This window comes from Hylobates moloch, unplaced genomic scaffold (assembly GCF_009828535.3).
Source record: "Hylobates moloch isolate HMO894 unplaced genomic scaffold, HMol_V3 SCAFFOLD_19, whole genome shotgun sequence".
Classification (NCBI taxonomy): domain Eukaryota; kingdom Metazoa; phylum Chordata; class Mammalia; order Primates; family Hylobatidae; genus Hylobates; species Hylobates moloch.
In genome coordinates, this window is record NW_026652294.1 from 62,158,048 (window position 1) to 62,181,091 (window position 23,044).

The 23,044-nt window shown below is 39.1% G+C and overlaps 1 protein-coding gene across 3 annotated transcripts in view; it reads left to right on the forward strand.

Moving 5' to 3' along the window:
- Positions 1-22,980, forward strand: part of BNC2 (basonuclin zinc finger protein 2) — a 460,343-nt gene extending 437,363 nt beyond the window's left edge. For all 3 annotated transcript variants that reach the window (XM_058431774.1, XM_058431776.1, XM_058431775.1), the window contains 2 exons: positions 3,852-5,821; positions 21,717-22,980. In XM_058431774.1, the coding sequence (XP_058287757.1) occupies positions 3,852-5,821; positions 21,717-22,377 (2,631 nt within the window). In that variant the 3' untranslated portion in view covers positions 22,378-22,980. The remainder of the gene's footprint in view (positions 1-3,851; positions 5,822-21,716) is intronic.
- The last annotated feature ends 64 nt before the right edge of the window (positions 22,981-23,044 follow it).

A 23,044-nucleotide genomic window follows, 5' to 3' on the forward strand; every position in this document is an offset into this window, starting at 1 on the left:
TCCATTTATAAATGTGATGAATTAGATCATCTTGATCAAATTGATAATGATTTTTTGTTTTTTGAGACAGAGTCTTGCTCTGTTGCTCAGGCTGGAGTGCAGTGGCACTATCATGGCTCACTGCAGCTTCAACCTCCTGGGTTCAAGCAATCCTTCCACCTCAAACTCCCAAGTAGCTAGGACTATAGGCGCGGACCACGACACTTGGCTATTTTTTTAATTTTTGTAGAGACAGGGTCTTGCCATGTTGCCTAGGGCTTAAGCCATCTTCCCACCTTGGCCTTCCTAAATGTCGGGATTACAGGCATGAGCCACAACACCCAGCCAATGATGACTTCTTTGGAAAGGACACCTATGGCACTATCAAGGGGACTCTAGTTTGGTGTTATAGAGCTGTGTGTCCCGTTCTTAAGTATATTTGTTTGCAAATATGCTTTGTTGTTTATCTGTGTAAGTATAAATTGCTGCTTCTATTACCACTATAAATGAAGCTTCTCTTTTATGATTCAGGAACTAGCAAAGTTCTAAATCATACTTACCTGGATCTCTTTCACCAGAAGCAAGTGGTTTAATGTAACAGGCTCCATTTTAGCAGAGACAGCAACTAAGTGCTAGAAGACAATCTGAAAGGTAGTGGTTTTAGAAATAGTAGGGGGCATTGTGGTGGGCCAGGAGAAACCATATGGGACTGCTCTATACTGTTGGGAGAAAGAAGACAGAAGGGTGATGGAAATGAGATGCCTCAGGTGGGACTGATCAGTTGCTATGGTTTCTGCGGTGCATTTTAATGCCAGGGGCTGCCAGTTGTATAAGTACCTCATTGACATGTAGATTTAGGTACAGGCTACCTTGGAAGAACCTGGGGAAGATATGACTGTACATTGCTCAGATTGGGGCTCAGCCTGAGAAATTAATCCGTAGTGAAAGCCTCTGTAAAAGAACACTCGAGAGTAGATTTGATGGTAAAAGAAAGATGGTATAGAAGAGGACATTATAGCACTCTAGAGAAAGACTTCCTGAGAAGTCCTGCTCTTTACTACCACAAACTCAATGGACTTACCTGGGAAATGGCATCATGGAATGACAGCCACTGAGTACTGTGGACACACTCTGAACTTACAGTCAGAATTTTTGTGTTCAACTCCTGGACCTTCAATTAGTATCTTGGCAGCCTTAACAACCTATCTTAGCTTTCTTCTTCCCTGATTTCTCATCTGTTCTCTGAGCTCTGGAAGTTATGATAGGGGTCAAATGAGATAATCTATTTAAAGTCACAACTTATTTCTCTGTTTACCTATAGCACCAACATTCTTCCATGTTACCCCTGTTCCAAAAGCGGGATGTGAATGATACCAACTGCTATGAGTGAGGTTTTCAAAATGGCGATGGCCGGACTTCAGGATCATCTGGGGTTGCCGTGTACCTGCACCCTTATATGACTGTTCTGAGCAGATAGTTGTATGAGAGTATTTGATCTGAAGGCCAATTCTATCTACATGATGAAGGAGGGACATCTGTGTTTGACAGTTTTCATAGGAATGGACACCCACATGCACGTACTTACACATATTCTTGATGTAAAATGGTAGGATTCTAGGAATGAGCCTTACAAAGAGGGGCACATAACTATCAGAGCTTTTTTTAAAAAGTAATTCAAGTAAATGACAAATACCCATTTAATCAAACTAGCTGTGATGATTCAGACCATAGGACAGTGTTTCAGAGAGAATTTTACGTCCACAGGTTGAGGAGAGACTTTTCCCTTGCAAAACAGTACAGATCCCTTATGCCTCTCATCATGCTTCCCCTAGTGTTACATCCTTCATAAAGCACAGTGGCTGAAACCAGAAAATTCAGATGTGTATACTGCTACTAACTCATCTAGAGACTTTATTCAAATGTTGCTAATTTTCCCACTAATGTCTTTTTTCTGGTCTAGGATCACACAATTATGTTTTATTAGTCCCCTCTAATCTGGAACCATTCTTTATTTTTAATAAATCTTTCCTGAACTTTACACTTTGAAGAGTACTATCTACTGTTTTGTAGAATTTAGCCCCTCAATTTTGGTTTGCCTGATGATTTCTGATGATTGAGTTGAGGTTGTAAAATTTTTACAATGTGTTTGTCCATTCTTATGTACTAATAAAGACATACCCGAGACTGGGTAATTTATAAAGGAAAGAGTTTTAATGGACTCATAATTCCACATGGCTGGGGAGGCCCCACAATCATGGCAGAAGGCAAAGGAGGAGCAAAGTCACATCTTACATAGCAGCAGGCAAGAGCATGCGCAGGGAAACTCTCCTTTATAAAACCATCAGATCTCATGAGACTTATTCACTGTCATAAGAACAGTACAGGAAAGACTCACCCCCATGATTCAACTAACTTCCACTGGCTCCCTCCCATGACATTTGGGGATTATGGGAGCTGCAATTCAAGATGAGATTTGGGTGGAGACACAGCCAAACCATATCATTAGAAGAATGCCACAAAAGTGATGTTGTCCCCTTCTTAGTGTGTCCTAATGAGCAGAACATGATGGCGTGATTTCTACTCATGGTGGTAACTTTGATCACCCTTTTAAGGTAGGGTCTGTTAGGTTTTTCCACAATAATGTTATGATTTTCTCTTTGTAATTAATAAGTATCTTGTCATTTTGTTTTTAAGAAGATTCTGTGCTTTCTTAAATTCATGGTCAGGGTTAGGGCAGGTGTCACTCACAGAGGGATACAAAGTGTGCTGTCCCAGTGGGAAGAAATGGTGCCCTAGAAAGTGATGGAGTCATTATTTAAGTGTTTGAATAGATTTCTCTCAATCCATGCTGAAATGGATCGCCTGACATTACATTGCAGGATTTTAAAGTCCTACCTCCAGGCAAATCTCATAGTTACTAGCAAAAATGAAAGTGTGAAATGCTTTTTAATGTATATTTAACAACACATAGTCTGGTGATTACTGATGTGTATTCTCTGTGGACTCCCTTTGCTATCAGAGGAGGATGCTGAGAGACAACTTTTTACACATTTATTCTATCTAAATCCATCACATGTTTACTTTTTAAATATCTATGACTGTCATTTATAACAAGATCATAAAAAGTCAAATACATTAAGTCTAACTCAAACTTTGAATCATAGGATTACAACCAATTTTCAGGAAAAGTACAATTACCTTTTATGAGTGATGTTTTTCTTACTCTTCCTTATGAAATTGCCTGCTATTAAATGATACTAAAATATAGCCATTCAAAAAAAAAAAGATACAGTTTTGTAACAAGGTATGAGGGGTAGTGCTACTTTATTCATCTTTTTGATTCAGAAATTCACATAACTCCTATTTAAAGGGATTTTCATCACTGAATCCAGTGTCATGTCTGCTTATGTTGCAGAAGTAAATTTCACAAAAAGTACTTAATTCCTTCCTATAGTATCACTATTTAATAAGGACTAAGGTACCAGTTTTTTCATTTATATTGGATTTCACAGCAAGAGTTCACATCTTATACTAATATATGCTAAATAGTTGCATAGTATATAGATCATTGTTGTTAAAAAAGCAGTACTGAAGGCATTTTAGATCACAGAGCCCCAGTGGTCTACATTTTGTTTGTTTTGACATTATTAAACTCAATCTGTTTCTCTAACTGTGACTCTAATTACTACATTTGCATGGCAGAAAAGTTTGCTTTGTGGGTTGACTTTTATTAACAGTGCTTGCATGTTGTTTTCTGCTCTTGCTCTCAGTGTTTTATGAGCACACAGAGCACCTTCAGTTGCATTGAATAATTATGCACAATCAATAAGTTTTTGTGTTTGTCTTTGTTGTTTCTTTGATGTGGCCTCTAGGATGCTGCTGGCAAGGTGCTGGACCGCTGGGCCATCATGTCTCGAGAAGAGGAAATCATCACCCTTCAGCAGTTTCTGCGGTTTGGAGAAACCAAATCCATTGTGGAGCTGATGGCAATTCAGGAGAAAGAAGGGCAGGCTGTGGCTGTACCATCTTCAAAGACAGACTCAGATATAAGGACTTTCATTGAGAGCAATAATCGCACCAGGAGTCCCAGCCTCCTTGCTCACTTAGAGAACAGCAATCCTTCCAGCATTCATCACTTCGAAAACATCCCAAACAGCCTTGCATTTCTGCTTCCATTCCAGTACATAAACCCTGTTTCAGCGCCACTGCTAGGGTTGCCTCCAAATGGGCTACTGTTAGAGCAACCAGGGTTGAGGCTGCGGGAACCCAGCCTTTCAACTCAGAATGAATATAATGAGAGCAGCGAATCTGAAGTTTCTCCCACACCTTATAAGAATGATCAAACACCCAACAGAAATGCCCTGACCAGCATTACTAATGTGGAGCCCAAAACCGAGCCAGCCTGTGTCTCTCCCATTCAGAATTCTGCCCCAGTGAGTGATCTAACCAAAACTGAACACCCAAAAAGCTCTTTCCGGATTCATCGGATGAGAAGGATGGGGTCAGCCTCTAGGAAAGGAAGAGTGTTCTGTAATGCATGTGGGAAGACATTCTATGACAAAGGTACTCTCAAAATTCATTACAATGCTGTTCACCTGAAGATCAAACATCGATGCACCATTGAAGGTTGCAACATGGTCTTTAGCTCTCTCCGAAGTCGCAATCGCCACAGTGCAAACCCTAATCCTCGCCTTCACATGCCTATGCTAAGGAATAACCGAGATAAAGATTTAATTCGGGCCACCTCAGGAGCTGCCACCCCTGTCATAGCAAGTACAAAATCAAATCTGGCACTCACAAGCCCTGGCCGGCCCCCAATGGGTTTTACCACTCCCCCTCTAGACCCTGTCTTGCAAAATCCTCTCCCTAGCCAGCTGGTATTTTCTGGGCTAAAGACTGTACAACCAGTTCCTCCATTTTACAGAAGTTTACTCACTCCGGGGGAAATGGTGAGTCCTCCAACCTCCCTCCCAACCAGTCCCATCATTCCAACCAGTGGTACCATAGAGCAGCACCCCCCGCCACCCTCTGAGCCAGTAGTGCCAGCAGTGATGATGGCCACCCATGAGCCCATTGCTGACCTGGCACCCAAGAAAAAGCCCAGGAAGTCAAGCATGCCTGTGAAGATTGAGAAGGAAATTATTGATACCGCCGATGAGTTTGATGATGAAGATGATGACCCCAATGATGGTGGAGCTGTGGTCAATGACATGAGCCATGACAATCATTGTCACTCCCAAGAGGAGATGAGCCCAGGCATGTCTGTGAAGGACTTTTCTAAGCATAACAGGACCCGGTGCATTTCAAGGACTGAAATAAGGAGGGCTGACAGCATGACTTCTGAAGACCAAGAGCCTGAGCGGGACTATGAGAACGAGTCTGAGTCTTCGGAGCCCAAACTGGGCGACGAATCCATGGAAGGGGACGAGCACATTCACAGAGAAGTGAGTGAAAAAGTCCTGATGAATAGTGAGAGGCCTGATGAGAACCACAGTGAGCCTTCTCACCAGGACGTCATCAAGGTGAAGGAAGAATTTACAGACCCCACTTACGACATGTTTTACATGAGCCAGTATGGACTATACAATGGTGGGGGTGCCAGCATGGCCGCCTTGCATGAGAGCTTTACATCCTCTCTGAATTATGGCAGCCCTCAAAAGTTCTCCCCAGAAGGTGACCTGTGTTCTAGCCCAGACCCCAAAATATGTTATGTGTGCAAGAAGAGTTTCAAAAGCTCCTACAGTGTGAAACTTCACTACAGGAACGTTCACTTGAAAGAGATGCATGTCTGCACAGTGGCTGGTTGCAATGCTGCATTCCCCTCTCGCCGAAGCCGAGACAGGTCAGTAAATCTCCATTGGCTGCTCCTGCTGGGGGTGGAGGGTGCCAGTTTTCAGTCATGTTGGACTTCACACTAAAAGAAATCCAACTTAGATGTTTTTGATGCACTGTAAAGATTGTCCACAGTGATCACGTGATAACTAGGCTGCCATGCTCATGAAGGATTGTTGCAGTTGGTGCTTGTGATGATTTAGCATGCAGAATCGTGCCATCTTACCCGTAATGCACGCCATTTTTCTCTGTGCTCTGTGTATACGTGTGTGTATGTGTTTTCATGCATCTAGGTGTGAATAAGTTAACTATGTACACGGTTCCCTGCTTCCCCGTGAACCTTCACCTAGAAGCCGCAGCTTCTGTTATATATATATATATTTATATTTCTGCTTTGCCATGTGGCTTTTTAATTAAATCAATGTATTATCTTCATACACACATATTTATCCAATATAGAAACAGAAATTTACGGATGGAAAGAACCATAGGTCCAGGACATCGAGACAGCCTGCATCTCCGTAGGTATAACCAGTAATGTTATCATTCCTTACATGAGTATTTAGTGTGTCCTTGAATTCTTTAAGAATTGTGGAAATATCAGAAGGAAATGGGACAGATGTAATTGTTGATGTGGGAAAATGGTATGGTCATGTGGGTTTCTTTATCTTAACTTCCTAATGTCTTTGAGCACATCTCTAAACTATAGTCTACCATGGGGATTATGCACAGAAGGGGAGGCATGCATATACTTTGAGGATCAGCACGAATATATTACGTCCAGCCTTCAGATGACATCACACTCTTGCTATGTAGTTGCAGCTCTGAAACAGTTGGGCTTAAGCAGAAGCAGATGGTCCTAAACCTACAAGGTTCTTTATTAATCCTCAAGAAAATGCAATATAAATGGAATGTGTCAAGATGGTCAGTGGCAGGATAGTGCGGTTATCCTGCATTTGTTCAGATAAGCTTGTGAGCAGATCATTTACATAATACACCACCAGCCCAACTGGGGTCACACACCAGTTAGTTCTTCGCATTATATCAGATGCGGTTTTTGATTCTACATTGTCTGTTAAAAATATTTTAGAGAAAATTTTATAACATGGTGGAAATCAATGGAAGAAACACATTAAAATTAACTAGAAAGTTTCTACAGAGCCACCACTAGGAAGCAGTAATTCTAGTGCTTGTCAATTGCGTACAGTTCCTTGGCAAAGTAACATTAAAAGTACCACTGAAAAGTAGTGTCCTGTCTCTGGAATATTCTGTTTTGTCTTCATATTTGGTGATCAATCCTTTTTAAAATAAAGAAGAATATTTTTTTCCTTTCTACTGAAATAAAAGGGGGCCAATCTTTGAAAAGCAAAATATTTAAGAAAAATAAGTAACTTTCTTATACAACCGAAAACATGCTTTGAGGAGAAACCATTTTTTTTAATGACTTTCCCACCCCCATTTACTTTGTTCTGTAAACATGGTTTATAGTCACAACGTTATTTCAGTTTCAAGCTATCATTGACAGTCCCAGAATGCATCAGATAAGATAGCTATATTTTGAATAATAAAATACTGTACCCAACCTCCCCCAAGTTGTGAGTAATATTCATTCTTTTAAATTTGAGATAGTACACTACTAATAATGAGGTTAATGCATTGCATTTTTTTAAACAAAAATAAAAGACTCATGAAAACCTGCATAAAATATTTATGGAAATGGAGTGTTTGAAGACAAGCCAAAATTTAAGCTTAATTGCATGAATTCCTATCACAGTTTTAGTTGGTTTGCTGAAAATATTGCAAGTCATAGCACTGGAATAAATAGCTGTGAGACCAAAAGGCTACACACCCAATGTTTGAAGCCTTCATTTATGTAAAATTCCTAGAAAACGCAAGCGCTCATATATTTATGTCTTAACACATAGGGAGGCACTGTTGAGGTACTGCTTATTGGTTTGTCTGAGGAAAAACATTTATTGATAGCAGGAAAGTATTTCAGTCTTCATTTTTATTGTAGGTATCAGGATTTTCGTGAGTGACTAGCCATATATACGTTTAGACCCGCATCTAGGATGACGAGGATATTCTAGGTGGGAGGAAGAGTACAGATGTGCTCCCGGGGTGTTCAGTCACACAGAAGATAGCAAGCTTCAGAAGACAGTTGATACATTTCATTTGGCTGAAATCACAGTAGGCCCAGTCTTTTTCATTTTGGAGCTTTGTCACATAAGATAAATGAAAAAGCAAATTGCAAAAATTGTAGAATAAAAACTTTTTTTATTCTCACTTGAAATTTTGCTTTTTAACAATATACAACTCTTTTGATCTTAGGTTAGAAACACGCAAGTTCTGATACTTTAATTTTGACATTTTATTTTCTTAAGAAAAGTGTTCATCTTGGTTGAGTCTATGACTTGAATTAATATAATGTTATGAGTTTAGCTACACCAAATAACCAGTGATGCCACTGGGGTTCCTGCCTCTTCCTGCATCTCAGCAGAGTGAACTGTGAAACATAATCGTATTCCTGTTTTAGCCTTTTATTGTCATTTTGTCAATGAATGTCAACCTGTGATTTAATCTCGTTATTTACAAAGCCCCTTGGATTACATCTCTGATCTGTCTCTTAGACTTACCTTCTCCCGTCTCTTCGCTTTTACTTTGTTAGTCACGAGAACCCCAGGAACTTTGTCTCCCTTTTTTTTCCCTTTTAATTTGCTGTGAAGCTAAGACAAGTTTTCCTACCTTTTTCTTGAGCCAACAGACCTTCTCAAACAGAAACCCTCCTTTGTCTTTAATCCTGCTGTCCTCAGGCCCATTTTTTTCCTCTCCCCAGAGTCTCAGTTTCATCCATCCTTGACTCCACAATGTCTTCCTTGTGCAAATAAAGCATTAGAGGGGATTTTGAGTGGGGGCTGAAGTGTGCAGGGCTATAGGGTTTCTAGGATTCCTGTCATAAAGCTAACAGAATTGCCCTCTTGCTTCTGTTTATAAAAGCAGACTTCTTCATGATTCGAACACCTTGGAGGAGTTTTACACAGGTCTGCCTGGGCTTCTTCCAAAGTGGTTATACATGAGGTAGTTGCATTTTTGGTCTCCAGATAGGCATGTTAGTAAGATGGGAAGTAGAAAGATGTTAAATATTGTGTTTTAGGTTTGGCAGTTAATTAGCAAAGATTTCCTTTGTTTATGGTCCTTCTAGATTTTATAAGATCAAGTTGAAGATTTTTCAAAAGCAGGAATGCTCTTTGTGTAAAGTGACACAGAGGAAGGGGAGAGACACATGCAAGATTTGTTAGGGCTGAAGATTCCAAGCAACAGTGTCAAAGCTATTCTTTTCTATATAGTTGTAAATGAGTGTGTGTTTAACAAATTCAGAAGCCAAGAGGACCATTCCACACAACAAAGAGCAAGCTAATATACACGAAGTCTGATTCATCTTTGTTACTAGGTAGCTGTTAGAATAATTTTTATTCTGAGTGATAGAAGTGAAATGTAAATAATTTTCTCTGTAAAGAACTCTGATGCTCTAAAGCAGGGGTCCCCAACCCTGGGGCTGTAGACTAGCACTGGTCCATGGCCTGTTAGGAACCAGGCTGCACAGCAAGAGGTGAGTGGTGGGCGGGTGAGCATTACTGCCTGAGTTCCACCTCCTGTCAGTGGTAGCATTAGATTCTCACAGGAGTGCAAACCCTATTGTGAAATGTGGATGTGAGTGATCTAGGTTGCCTACTCCTTATGAGAATCTAATGATAAATGTAACGTGCCTGAATCATTGAATCATCCCCAAACTATACCCCCCACTCACATCTGTGGAAAAATTGTCTTCCATGAAACTGGTCCCTGGTGCCAAAAAGGTTGGGGACTGCTGCTCTAAGGTGACTGCTAAAGTCTTCAAGTATATCCTGATAACAAGGTGTAGTGTTAGATTTTGAAAGTCTCTAAAGACCCTTTCCTCCTTCTTGTTTATCCCTTGATCTGTCTGCTGCTGAGGTGCTGTTCAGTTAAGGAACAGGAGGCTGCCCCTCCATTATGAAGTATACATATGAAATCTTTCCTAGGAAGAAGAAATTCTAACTGGCCTGGAACCTGCTGTCTTCATACAAGAGATTCTCTTGAAGAGAGCATGATAGTCAGAATTAGCTGGGTGTAATTTACCTTTCATCATTTCTCATACTCTGACGTGATTTTTGATCCCCAGGAGCTGAGTGGCGTAGGTCACCCATTTTGAAGGGAAGCCTATTTATAAGCTGCATTTGGTTTTTATTCAGGAAGAAAAATAACAAATACCCTCTGTTCTCTTTCCTAATGTTCCTTATCATTTGCTCATATGTTAAAATCTATTTGTATTTGTCTTAATGATTGGCAGTTCTAAAATTCCATCAAAAATGAAGACTTTGTACTCAGAAACTAGATGATCTGTATAGTGAGAAGTCATTGTCTCTTTTTCATCCTACATGAGTTTTACTATCTTTGTTCCTTTCTTCTTCTCAGAGTAGTGGCCAGTAGTTGTCAAGGTTTGTCTTAAATTTTATCTGAAAGGTAAGCATATATGTTTGATCTTCAAGTTGTAGAAAGATGTTTTAGCCATATGAATAAATTTAAAGACCAAATTATATTTGCTGAGGGTGATTTATAAATAAATATGAGGCAACCATTGGTGTCAAGTATGAACCTTCCATTTGACTGCTAGTTTAATCAGTCCACATCTAAATGTGGAAACTTCTCTATTCCTATGGAGGAAGACATGTGTATTTGATTTATTAAAACCTGCTGATGTCTCCAGAACTAAATTTGTTCCTCTATAGGCCTCTGGGTAGCTGTAGCTAAAAGGCAGAAATGTATAGTTTTAGCTTGTCTGATTACCTGACTTCCAGCCCTCTACAGGTGTGCAGGAATAAATTAACATGAGCTACCTCTGATGAGCCACTGCATACATTAACAACAGAGGTGAAGATGTGAAAACATGTTACCTGCCTCCTGTTACCACCTTCTCAGCATAGCAACATCCATTTTTTCCATCATTCTCTATGTTTGGAAACTTATGCAGAACTTATTCTAGGGAGGGCTTTTCAGTAAATACACATGATTTCACCAGGCAATACCTCTAAGAAATGAGTCACTTAGCACCAATTCAAGATAACTATTAGTATATTTGCCCTAATATAATTAGCTGTCAAATACGATGTGGTAATCCCCTCCAAGTAAAAGAGGAGAACATTTTAAAGCATTAGCTGTTTCATTTTATTGCCAAACTACAAGTCTCCATTTCTAAAATTCTCTTATAACGTGAAGTTGTGCAGATTTCATTTCATTGCCAATCAAACTACAAGTCTCCATTTCTAAAATTCTCTTATAACGTGAAGTTGTGCAGGTCCTCTGACTTCTAAATGTTAAAGAAGAGTTTTTTTTTTTTTCCCTGCTACTCTATTTGGTTTCACAATAGAGCCAGATCAATAGACCTTTTGTACTTATCTTCCATTACTTTCCATCAGAAGCAAACACACAAAATAAATCCCCCTCCTGAGTAATTGCTAGTTGTGCCTTCCTCAAGCAAAACTTTGGTAGTAAGATAAACTTCAGTGTCATTCCTGTCCCTGGGGTTCTTTTTAGATACTGGGAGAAGAGCAAGGAGCAAAACGGTCTCCTCGTATCATGGGGAGAGACTCTGTCAAGCCTAAAGTGAGCCTCGGATCTTCCTAATGACCTCCTGCTGGCCCAGCTGGATGCAAGACAAGCTCGTTTAAGCCTCTGCTGACCTTTCACTCCTCCACTACAAGAACCACACCAGTCATTTCCACCATCTTCAGAACTGTGTACCGAATAGACCACAAAGCTTCATGGCTGACAAATGATTTCCTTTTCATGATGCAAAGAGAATTTTACAAATTTCTATTGATGAGAGTTAACATTAAGTCTCTTGTGGCATTATAACATCTGTTGCACAAATATAATGCTTCTATAGAACTCTTATTTTTACCTTCCTTATAAAGGAAGAATCTACTGTTCTTGCCAGCATTATCTTGAAAATTCAGGCCAAAATATCTGAGCAGAATGCACATATTGAGTGCACCGGTGGTATTTTTCGTGATGAGACCACTTTGAAAGGGTCTTCCTGATTTCCACCTCCCTCAGAATCTATCTGACCTTCTCACAGACTTTATTGGTATGAATCTTTCTTATGTTTAACCATTTATTTGAGATGCTCATTTTTGTAGCCCATCTTTTCTTTTTAAAAAACGTGGGCCGTTTTCTACCTAGAAGAGGGTGGTAAGACTGTACATGTACGTTAACATTCACTTCTATAACTCGGGTAAGTTCAGTTTTGTCTTAGCTGAAAGGCTGCTATCAACTCTTTTGTTGTAAGTGATCATTCCTGGTTGTACTAAGAGGAAGGGATATCTTCTTTGCCTAAATTTCATAGTGAAGGTTTAGCCATGAAGCATTTTTTTTTCTTTTTTTAAAGCCTTCTCAGAAATAATGTGCTTGCCATAAGACTCCCACAAGCTTCAAATAAATGAATGTGGCAGAGTTGGAAGGAAGCTTGTCCTTGCTAAAAAATTGCAATGTCATAAAAGAGGGATTTGGTAACTGATTCTTGAATGCCAAGATATGTGTGTGAGGGAGAGACAGGCAAGCTAAGACCGAGGAAGAAAGAATACTTTTTAGGAAAGGACAATTTTTCTTCAGTTGTTTCACATAAAACTACACTTTAAAAATATACCTAGATTTTATGTCCTAGTGCAAGCTGCTTGAATTAAAACAGGAGTTGTAAATTCCTGGTAAAAAGCTATTATGCCTAAAGTGTTAGTGATCCTAACTCTGGTACTTTATAGAGTTTATTACTTCTTTTATTAACTAGGGGGGACAATGTTACCCACTTCTAGTTTAATTCTTTTTGTTGCTTGCTCTAATTTTGACTTAGGAAAGAAAAAAAAAAAGACAAGTGTTTCTAACAGAATATATGTAAGCGGTGCCTCAGTATTGCTATTGCATGTATCAATCTGAATTATTACCAGCCATTCAAAAATTGTGCTAATGTTCTAATCTAAATTCATCCATGTAATGTATATGTGTGTTTATACATAAACATCCACATAAATAAGAATATCAAAAGACAGATCATTCTTAATTGCCAGAATAGACATCTACATCTTGGAAAGTGATGTATGAAGTAACTTTATCACATTGATGGGAAATAAGATTTCATAAGTAAAACAAGACCCATTTGGGCACCAAGAACAACAGACCTGCAGCTGGAAGCCCTGTAGGTCTGATGGGCAGCAGAGGGGAGCTGCTCTAACTCTGCTGCCTTTTTAGTCTGCTCTGTCACTGAGGGGGCACTGGTGGGTCAGTTCGCTCACTCGTAATTGTGTTTTACAGACTTCTAAAGCAATTGGCTCAGTCAGTCCCAATTCAATAAAAGTGGAGAGCAAGAGAGAGAGCACTTTTGTTCTATTTTTTACTTGAAATTATTTCATTCAGCAGTCTGTCTTTTTTATTACCAGGACTTGACATTAGCACTCCAAGCTATATTAGCATCCATTTCAGCAGTTCAGTAATGGTATTAAAAAAACACTTAACTTCAACGGTGAATGGTTGTATGAGAGTACCATAAAAAATCCACATTAAAAAAAACTTATGTATTTGTCCCAGCAAATTATTTTTCACTTGTTTAACCACTTCAAAACTATATTCTCATGATGGGTATTCACGAGGACTTTCTTGTTCTCAGCAACAGCTAACAGTGGTGCTCGGTTGATTAGGGAACTGAGGAAAGAGGAAAGGGAAATCCAGTGAAGAGAGGGTAGGTAAAGATGCTGTTTACCCTGTAGTTAGATTACCTTCCATTCATCAGCGGAGATGGAATTGGCAACCTCAGAGCACCCAAGGTGAAATTCTTGGATCCTCATGCGTGACTGGGATTTGATTTTGAACCCAACAGTCTCCAAACTTGGGAGCAAAGCCTAACTACTTTGGCACTGCAATGTGCTCATAAATGACTACATTAGTTTCTAAATTTTGATTAAACATTCAGTAATTAATCAATGGTAGACACGAAGCAGTTGGCAAGGTCCAGAGCTGCAAAATGTTTAAGACATAAAACATTACGAAGTAATTAGAATATGCTCCTTCAAGAGAAGGATTGCCTTCAATAAAGAGGTAAATGATAGCATCCTGTTTATTGTGGATGTAGGCAGCCAAAGCAATATGATAAACTGCTGGAGATACACATATCAGTAATCATCCACATTATTAGTGCCATTAATCATAATTCCAAAAATATGACAGCAGCAGCCAACTTTTTGACCAATTTTGCTTCTGCCTGTTGGCCATTATAACTTCACTAATAGACTGCAGAGCTCCTATGTGTGGCGGTTTGCATTGAGAATGGAAGGTTAATTATATTTGAGCTGCTGATTTCTTCTCTCCTTGGAAAAGGCTTAGCACTTTGACGATCCCAGGGGCTCACTGTTGTTAAATCAGTAAAAGTACTTTATTGAAATTTTCTTTGTTGGTCAGGAATGAGATGTTTCAAATGAGATATAAGCACCAGGCTGGAACAGTTGCTAACGCTTCTTGCTTCAAAGTGATCCTTGGGCAGCAAGATGAGCTCAGTGGTTTCTTTAGATCACTTTGCTCTCTCATTTCTTGGGTAAAAAGTTCAGTGCCATATGGTGATACACCAGGAAATCCCACAAGATTAGTGGTAGTCTCAACATTTATCTGTATGACTGGGATGCTGGGAGTGGTTAATAACATCAGAGGGAATAAGTACTTCTTTAATACAAAATCCTGCATTTCAGACTCTGCCTGTGCAAATAAAAAGTAAAAAGAACTTCACAAAAATCATCTGTTTCTAAATATTAAAACGTTTAGTAGCATACATGCATTGCTGGTTGGTTAAATGAAGTTTTCATGTTTTGGCTGGTAGTTTTGACATTTAATCAAAGTTGTAAATTAGATTATCCTCACTCTTTTTGTTCAGGTGTCTTTATTAGTTTCATTTTCAACACAGAATTCTAGGTAAAGCCATAGCTAAATAATAATATTGATTGTCCTACAAAATAGTGTCACCTCCCTTGGGGAACTCATGCATCCTGAATGTTATCTTTTAAGAAGATCATAAATTAACCATTTTAGACTGGGCATGGTGGCTCACACCTGTAATTCCAGCACTTTGGGAGGCTGAAGGAGGCAGATTGCTGGAGGCCAGAAGTTCAAGACCAGCCTGGCCAACATAGTAAAAACCCATCTATATTGACAACAACAACAAAAAAAGCTGGGCATGGTGACACATGCCTATAAAAATTAGCTCCTATTATTTTGGAAATATATCTCCTAAAATCTTTATATAAGTAAGACTATATATAACAAGGAATGGAAAGCTTGAGGGTTAATTTGTCCAGCGTAAATATAAAACTCAAAATTAAAGCTCAGATTTATTCTCAGTAAGTCCTTAAAAGATGCTAGGGCTCATGGCTTTGCTTTTTCTTACCCAACAATAGTAGTAAACTGAGCACCGTATGAGCTGCCTGATTGAGAACACTTCCAAATGCTGTGAAAACATAATCCTGTTCACAGTGTAACACTCATCTCACATTACAGCGCAACAGGTACCTATTGAATAATCAGCACCCTTGAGAAGCCTCGATGTCTCAGATACAACTCAAAAGCAAAATGGTTAGGGAACGGGGCTGCTGGATATCAATTCTACATTTAACCTGTGCATCCAGCATACACATTTTCCATCTACCAATCTGCCTTCCCAAATGCCATCACTACATTAACATTTTTTATGCATTCCACAGCAATGACAAATTGTTTTCTAACTGTAGTGCCAGATTTAGTATGCGAAAGACATGTTTGCCTCTGCCAACAAACCAATAATTCTCACTAACGTCTTCAGAGTTACAACATTTATAAAGTTGCAAAGTGGAGTAAACAAACCATCTGTTTGGCTTTTCCATATATGTCATGCTTTCTTATTAGCATATTACGATTCATTTAGTAAACAAATTTGGTGATTTCATTCACGTCAAAGTTAGATCGGAAGCTTGAAGATGATTAACATTCCTGGGACAAGCACATTAATACATTGCTTCCCCTGCAAAGTTAAATGGCTTCTCAGGAGAATCGCCCCTTGTTGACAAGATGAGACTGTCAATTTTGTCTGCCTGCCACATTAGGGGCCATACGGGGATGGCAGGCTCTGAGAGAGGGGAGTCGTGTAGGCAGCATAATTCACTGTGAATTGAGAAAAGAAGTCTAATTCTGATAAATGGTCGACCCCAATACATCCTACCTGTTATTACAACAGACGTGCCGTATCTGTGCAGTAAATTAGCTAAAGCCCTGAAGAGTTTGGTGGGAGCTTATCTTCAAGTGAATAATTTGAATGTAGAGGAAACTGTCTGCGTGACTAGTATGGATGATTTGTTTTATATTGAAAGGGGTTGAAATGACTGAGTTTCATACTTTTAATTTGCAAGAATTTGCTTAGATTTTGTTTCTTGCATTTAATATGTACTTCCTTACATTTGGGGCTTTTTGAGTGTTACCCACTAGAATTTCACATTGCATTTTCTTCCTGAGCTAGGGGATGGTTTTCAGATCTTTTGGACAGAATCTTTAAATAACAACCTGTAGAACAGCTACTAATTTTACAGAAAGGTATGGTGTCAAAAGTATCATGTTGTGCACAGAGCCATAAGCATCCTATCGTTAATAAATGATAATACAAAAATGTTGAGGTAAGTGTAATAGATAGTATTGTAGCAATCCCGATAAGAAAAGGACTAATGAGAGGCAGAAGTTTTAATTTTTCATTTCTGTGGATTTTGATAGCAGGTTTACATTTCTACTCAAAAGTATTGTTGACTCAGTAGTCCTACAATATACTTAACCCTAGCATCTAGACTTACCCAGACTGGATATAAATTTATCTCTCTCTCTCCCATTCTCCCCATATACATATATGTACACACATACATACAGACAAATAGGCATGCATATGGTATGTATATGTTATTGTTATGTATGTGTTATTATGATCATTCTGTACAATATCATTTGAGAATTTGCGAATGTGTGTGTTGAACGGCAGAATTGAGGTGGAAAATAAAGGCAAAAACTAACCCAAAGTGGGGCCTCAATTATCTTTCACTTGAGGCATTCTAATTAATTATCAAGTATTTTGTTTCAATTTACTAAGTTCAGAATGGCTCAAATCTGATTAAGAATTAAGACACTTCATTGGTTCATTATTCAGTCTCTGACTGCCACAGTCTTACTTTCTAATTTGGTTACGCAACTTGTTTTTTTTTTTCTTTTTCGTGTCTTCCCTGTATCTTAAAGCCAAGTTTAAAACCTCAAAACACTTTCTTTAGATAGTGTTTTTGTTTTTAGTTTTAATTTTTATGGGCCAGACATCACATTAAATCTAACTTAATGTGATGGGAAAAGAGCAGTCCAAGGCAAGACTTGCTTTCTCTCTAAAGGGCATTTGCACTTACTTGACTACGTTTGATGAATTTCATGTCTTCTGTGGTTGCATGGTAAAGTTTTCATCAAAGGAACAGAAAAAGACTGGTAGTCCACTTTAGTCCAGTTAGAGTACTTCCACTCAGCATTTCAAAGAAGAAAGAAGTTTGGTTCTGCAGCACCCTCCCCTCAGTCCAGGGTTTTGTAACTTCTTGCTTTTAAGGGTGATATTGGTCTTTAAAAAGCTTTTGGTAAATTCACAGTATAGAAAGAGTACAGAGGTTTAAAGGAAGCATTTGTAATTCCAAGCATAGCCCAAGTTACAGGGCTTTTTCAAGCCCTAATTTTGTGGCATTCCCTTATAACACACTAGGGTATTAATAGCGTCAGAATCACCGTTTGTTGTGTCGCCACCACCTTTCCTTGGATATTCTGTTACATGAGTCTTACCTTGGGATCATTGCTTTCTTCCCTTCTACAGTGTGTTTTGGGAAATACTTCTTGAAGACTCATGCATATTATTGATGGAAGGGAAACCAGTGTACCTTTAAGTACCTCTTCTGTGCAAAGTATTCTACTTTACGTGCAGGGCACTAAGACTGAATAAGATTTAGTTATGTTCTTGAAAGTGAACATGTGGGGCCAAGGTTAGGGCCACTGCCTTAATGATTACCACTGCACTAATTAAGACCAAATCTTTACCCCTTCTACCTATGAACTCATTTTCTCTCTGCATTCCAGTCACTTTTTTTCTGTAAGAGGAACTTCCTTCCGTATATCTTTCTTGCCTTCCAAATCAAAGCAAGTAGAAACAACCTTTCTACGGTTTATGTTCTTATAGAATGTAAGAAGTTCTAATACAGTCTAGATTTTTGTAAATGAGTATTCTTCCCTCTTTCCTAGAGGTAAATATTCAGGACACTAAATCTGTTTCTAGAAAAACCATCTCTATCGCCGGAGAGCTCAAAATTGGTTCCTTGTTGGATTCTTTGTTCCAATTGTTACATGCAACTGAGTATGGCTTCCTCTGCCAGGGAGTCCCCCTCCTGTTTCCAGCACTCTCTGGCCTTCCTCCCATTTTAGGGTCTTCTCTCGACATCTGATTATTAGTAGGTGACAGTTCTTTCTGTGTCTCTCCCATCTTCTCTTTTCACCTCTTCAGTTTTGCTGATCCAGATAAACTTGTAATAATCCTCAAATTGCTATTAACCCTAGGTCTTTGTATCTCATGAGGACAGTATTTTATGACAGCTAATGGTCTGGATTGACTGATTCAAGAGTCCAACAATAGGTCTTTGTTAAAATCAAGTGCTGTCTTTTGTCCCTTCTTTGGAGACTGAACCCTAACCTCTTGGGCAGGATCGGTACCCTCTAAAGAATTTTAGTCTGCTTTCCTTCTCATGCTTTCCTTCCTTCCACCTTAGGAATACTGTGTGAGTTTGTGAGAAAATCTTCAAGCCCACTATCATGAGAGTGAACAGCAGACTTTCCTCAGTCCATCCTTCCCATCTCCACTTCAGGTGTTTTGCATATGGCATTTAGGAGTATTATTAAACAAAAATGAAATAGATTAGGAATTGAACATAAAAGAATCAATTCTCTTGAACTGTGGTTGCATAATGGAAATCGACTACCATGAATGAACCCGTGTACTGAAGTTATGAAGAGCAGAGCTAATGCACTGCCATGAGTTCATCTTTATTATTGCATTACACCTGAATCAATTGATAAAGTAGCTTTTTTTTTTAAGCGAGGGATGGCACTTAATTGAATAAAAGTCAATGTAATTATGTTAGCAGAGGCCAACAGTACTGCTGACAGCGGAAAAGGGACACTGTTGAACAGAGTGCCAGAGCTGGTCTACACATTTCTGCACATCATTTGGTTGACAGATATTGAGGGCTGGTACATTGTCTAATTAGATTACAGATTTCTACTGCTATAAGTGAGAAATGAAGAGAAAATCTCTTCCTGGTAACATTGGTGGAGATGTGTAATTTCACAAGTCATCTTAGGGAAGATGTGTCCATCTGGGTGATCAGTGTGTCCTTTTCTCAATGTTAATTTATTCTTCCTTATTCAGTGTGTCTTGATGCAACTGCTGTGTATCTGGCTGCTGTTTTCTCAGCAGTGAACCTAGGTAACTGCAGATGTGTGAGAAGTAACAGAGTTCTAGATTACAGTCATCGCAAAATGTGTGCTCGTGAAAGGGGGAGGGTGTTAAAAATAATAAACGGGTAGGATTTCATGAGCTGCTCATAGTTGGCAGATTGTTTTATCAATAGAATAATAGCGCATAGTGTAACTCTACTTCCACATTCTTGTAATAACTCTGGTGGTGTTGTACCCACATGTCAGAGTAAAGACCTCACAGTAGGCATTTCCTGCACTTTGCTTAGCAGCCTGCACTTGGAGTCATCTGCCATCTGACACCAAGGAAACGGGGAATTACTGTGTCAGAGCAGGGACCGTGGGGACAACTTCTGTTTATCATTCACATACCCACACACTGCATGCATCTGTTTAGAACTCATTTGTGGATGATGATGCTGTGAATTTGGTTTGTGTTAATTTGATTTATGATTTTTGGATTATACAGCTGATCTGAAAATCATGAAGACAGCGTATGGGGTGATCGCTTATGACAGAAAATAATTTTGTGATCAGAACGTTTTAAATCCCTATTTTATTGTTTAAGTTTTTCAAAACCAGATGTCTAGAATGTGAATTTGTTTTCTCTCTCTCTCTTTCTCTCTTTTTCTCTCTCTGTCTGTCTCTTATTCTTGCTTTCTTTTGTGATCGATTTAGCAAAAGATTAGAAAGCTGATCTTATTGTCACAAGGTAAGCTCAGCCTTCCTAAGTGCAGTTGGAGAGGGCTGCTGCCCTCTGCCCCTTAAAACCCAGAGTGCTGTATATTGTCTTGTGTGGAAAGGTGGAGAAGTCTTCCCCACCTTTCTTGTCTCTGAGGCACATACCTCTCAACCATCTCTAGGAAATATCACCTGTGTTTGTCACCAAATGGAATGACACATTTTGGTCTTCCATACTTTTAAGTATAATCGGGAGGTCTGTTGAACCTTATATCAGCCATTTAGGTCATTTCTTTTATCACAATTACTTCTCCAAGCTGTAGAGCTTCTATCAGTATTGAGAAGCTTTTATTTATCTGTAGATATGTTAGTTTATTTTTTGGAAGGGTAACCTTCAATTTAGGTACTGTTGAACATGTGAGCCTTTGCAGGTGGAGAGAGGTATGTGCCCAAGGGCACTTAAAAAATAATGGGGGATATAAATACAAAGACAGTGTTTCCAGATAGATGATAACATATCAGACTTTGTAAATCATGATGTCCCTATGGATTCTCTGGGACAAATCCTGTCTTTATATATATACATACATACATACAAGCAAAGCACTCAGTGAGTAGAATAAAAGTTTTGCTTGTCTAAGAAGTATGGGTTCCAGTTGTTAAAATAAAGGAATCCTATGTTATTGTTGTGCTTGATTTTTTTTTGTACTTACTGTGTTTTAATTTTTGTACCTCTGGGTTTTTTTTCTGTTGTTCAGTGTGACTTTTTTTTAAAAAGGTGGGTGGGTTTTATTTTTTTAAAAAGCTTCTGTTTTTCGGTTTTTGTCTAAAGAATTAAATTTTAAAGTAGAATTACTCGATGAAAATATTTTGGACACTAAAATGCACATACTTCTAAAAAGTAAATGTATTTTATTATTAGATTTAACTGGGATTCCCAAATCATTCTGAGAAAAGGCATTCGTGTTGTTAAAAGACAGTCTGTAACCCTATTTCAAATTGCTTAATCTGTTAAGCTATTGTTTTTCCTTAAAACTTGGTATGTGGAGGGTAGAGATGGAAGATTTCATTATTTTTTGAAGTTATATCTAAATCATCTAGACTACTTTTTTAAAAAATGATTTTTTTCTATACCTCAAAATACAGTGTGTGCTGTATAGAAAAGATGTTTATTTTTTCTTGTTTTTAGGTAAATTTAGACTATTCCATTTAGACAAGCAGAAAGTTTCTTTTCTTTTATCCTATTTAATATATATTCTAAAATCTCTGCCATGAAATTCTCTGCAGCTGATGCTGCTACATAGTGAAACTAACAGAGTAATCATTGAGAAAAAGGTGCATGGGTTTGCATTCATCCTACGATTGACAGATTCTACTCTCTTATAAAGATTATGTTAATGGAAAGTTCCCCTGATTGCACCTCCCACCACCACCACTAACTCCCAGATCCTGAGGATATAGGGGAATGCTTGCTTTTATAATGGTGTAATTAGCAGTGAATGTGCTTATTTGATACCTAGTGAAAGCTGAATCAATTTTAAAATGCTTTCCTTTTTCTCACCCCTCCCCACCCCCTATCCACCTACCCCCCTTCCCTCTTGTTTTCCTAGACACAGTGCCAACATAAACCTACATCGTAAACTGTTGACCAAAGAACTCGATGACATGGGCCTGGACTCGTCGCAGCCCTCCCTTAGCAAGGACCTCCGCGATGAATTTTTGGTGAAGATCTATGGTGCCCAGCACCCCATGGGGCTCGATGTCAGGGAAGACGCCTCCTCTCCCGCAGGGACTGAAGACTCCCACCTGAACGGGTATGGGAGAGGCATGGCGGAGGACTACATGGTCCTTGACTTGAGCACCACCTCCAGCCTCCAGTCCAGCAGCAGCATCCATTCCTCCAGAGAATCCGACGCAGGCAGCGATGAGGGGATTCTTCTCGATGACATTGACGGGGCGAGTGACAGTGGGGAGTCGGCACACAAGGCTGAGGCCCCTGCCCTCCCTGGCAGCCTAGGGGCTGAAGTTTCGGGATCTCTTATGTTCAGCAGCTTGTCTGGGAGCAATGGTGGGATCATGTGCAACATTTGCCACAAAATGTACAGCAACAAGGGGACCCTGAGAGTGCACTACAAAACTGTGCATTTGAGAGAAATGCACAAGTGCAAAGTCCCAGGTTGCAATATGATGTTTTCCTCTGTACGAAGCCGAAATCGGCACAGTCAGAACCCTAATCTCCACAAAAACATTCCCTTCACTTCAGTAGATTAGTCTCAGAATGGACACTACAAATGCCAGCTCTCACCAGATGGCCTACGTGTTTGAACTGCCATAGTCAGTGTGCGCTTATGTACTTGGGGTGTGTGTCTGTGTGTGTGTGTGTGTGTGTGTGTGTTTGTGTGTGTGTGTGCATTTATGTATGCTCTGTGGCTACATATACACACACGTATTTCCTTGAGATAAACAAGATAAACACTAGGTGCTTTTGAATTTTTTTCACTTCCCTTTATAGTTTTGGGAAAGGAGTGGGATCTTTGATTTAAGGGTGAAAACAGAGTACCCCTCTAACACACACACACACACACATGTACATACACACACAGTGTGCAACTAGCCCCAGTTTTGACAGAATAATTCTTGGTCTTCCCCAAAGAGACAATTTGTTGTACCCATGACTGTTGCCTGCAAAAATAAAAGGGAAAAAAAAAAGAAAAAAGAAACAAAAAGGAGCTTCTTATAGTTGTCTTTTGTGAACTTTAAGGTTTTGAAAGAATCTTCATTTAAAGCATGGCAGATTCACCTGTAAATATTTAGCCTTGAGGGGCCATTGATGTAAAACAATTGTATTGATGGTTGTTTAACTTTTTTGTTTAATTTTTACAGTTACATCCAGCTGTTAGATATGCAGGAAAAGATAGTTTGCTGGCTAGCTCTATTC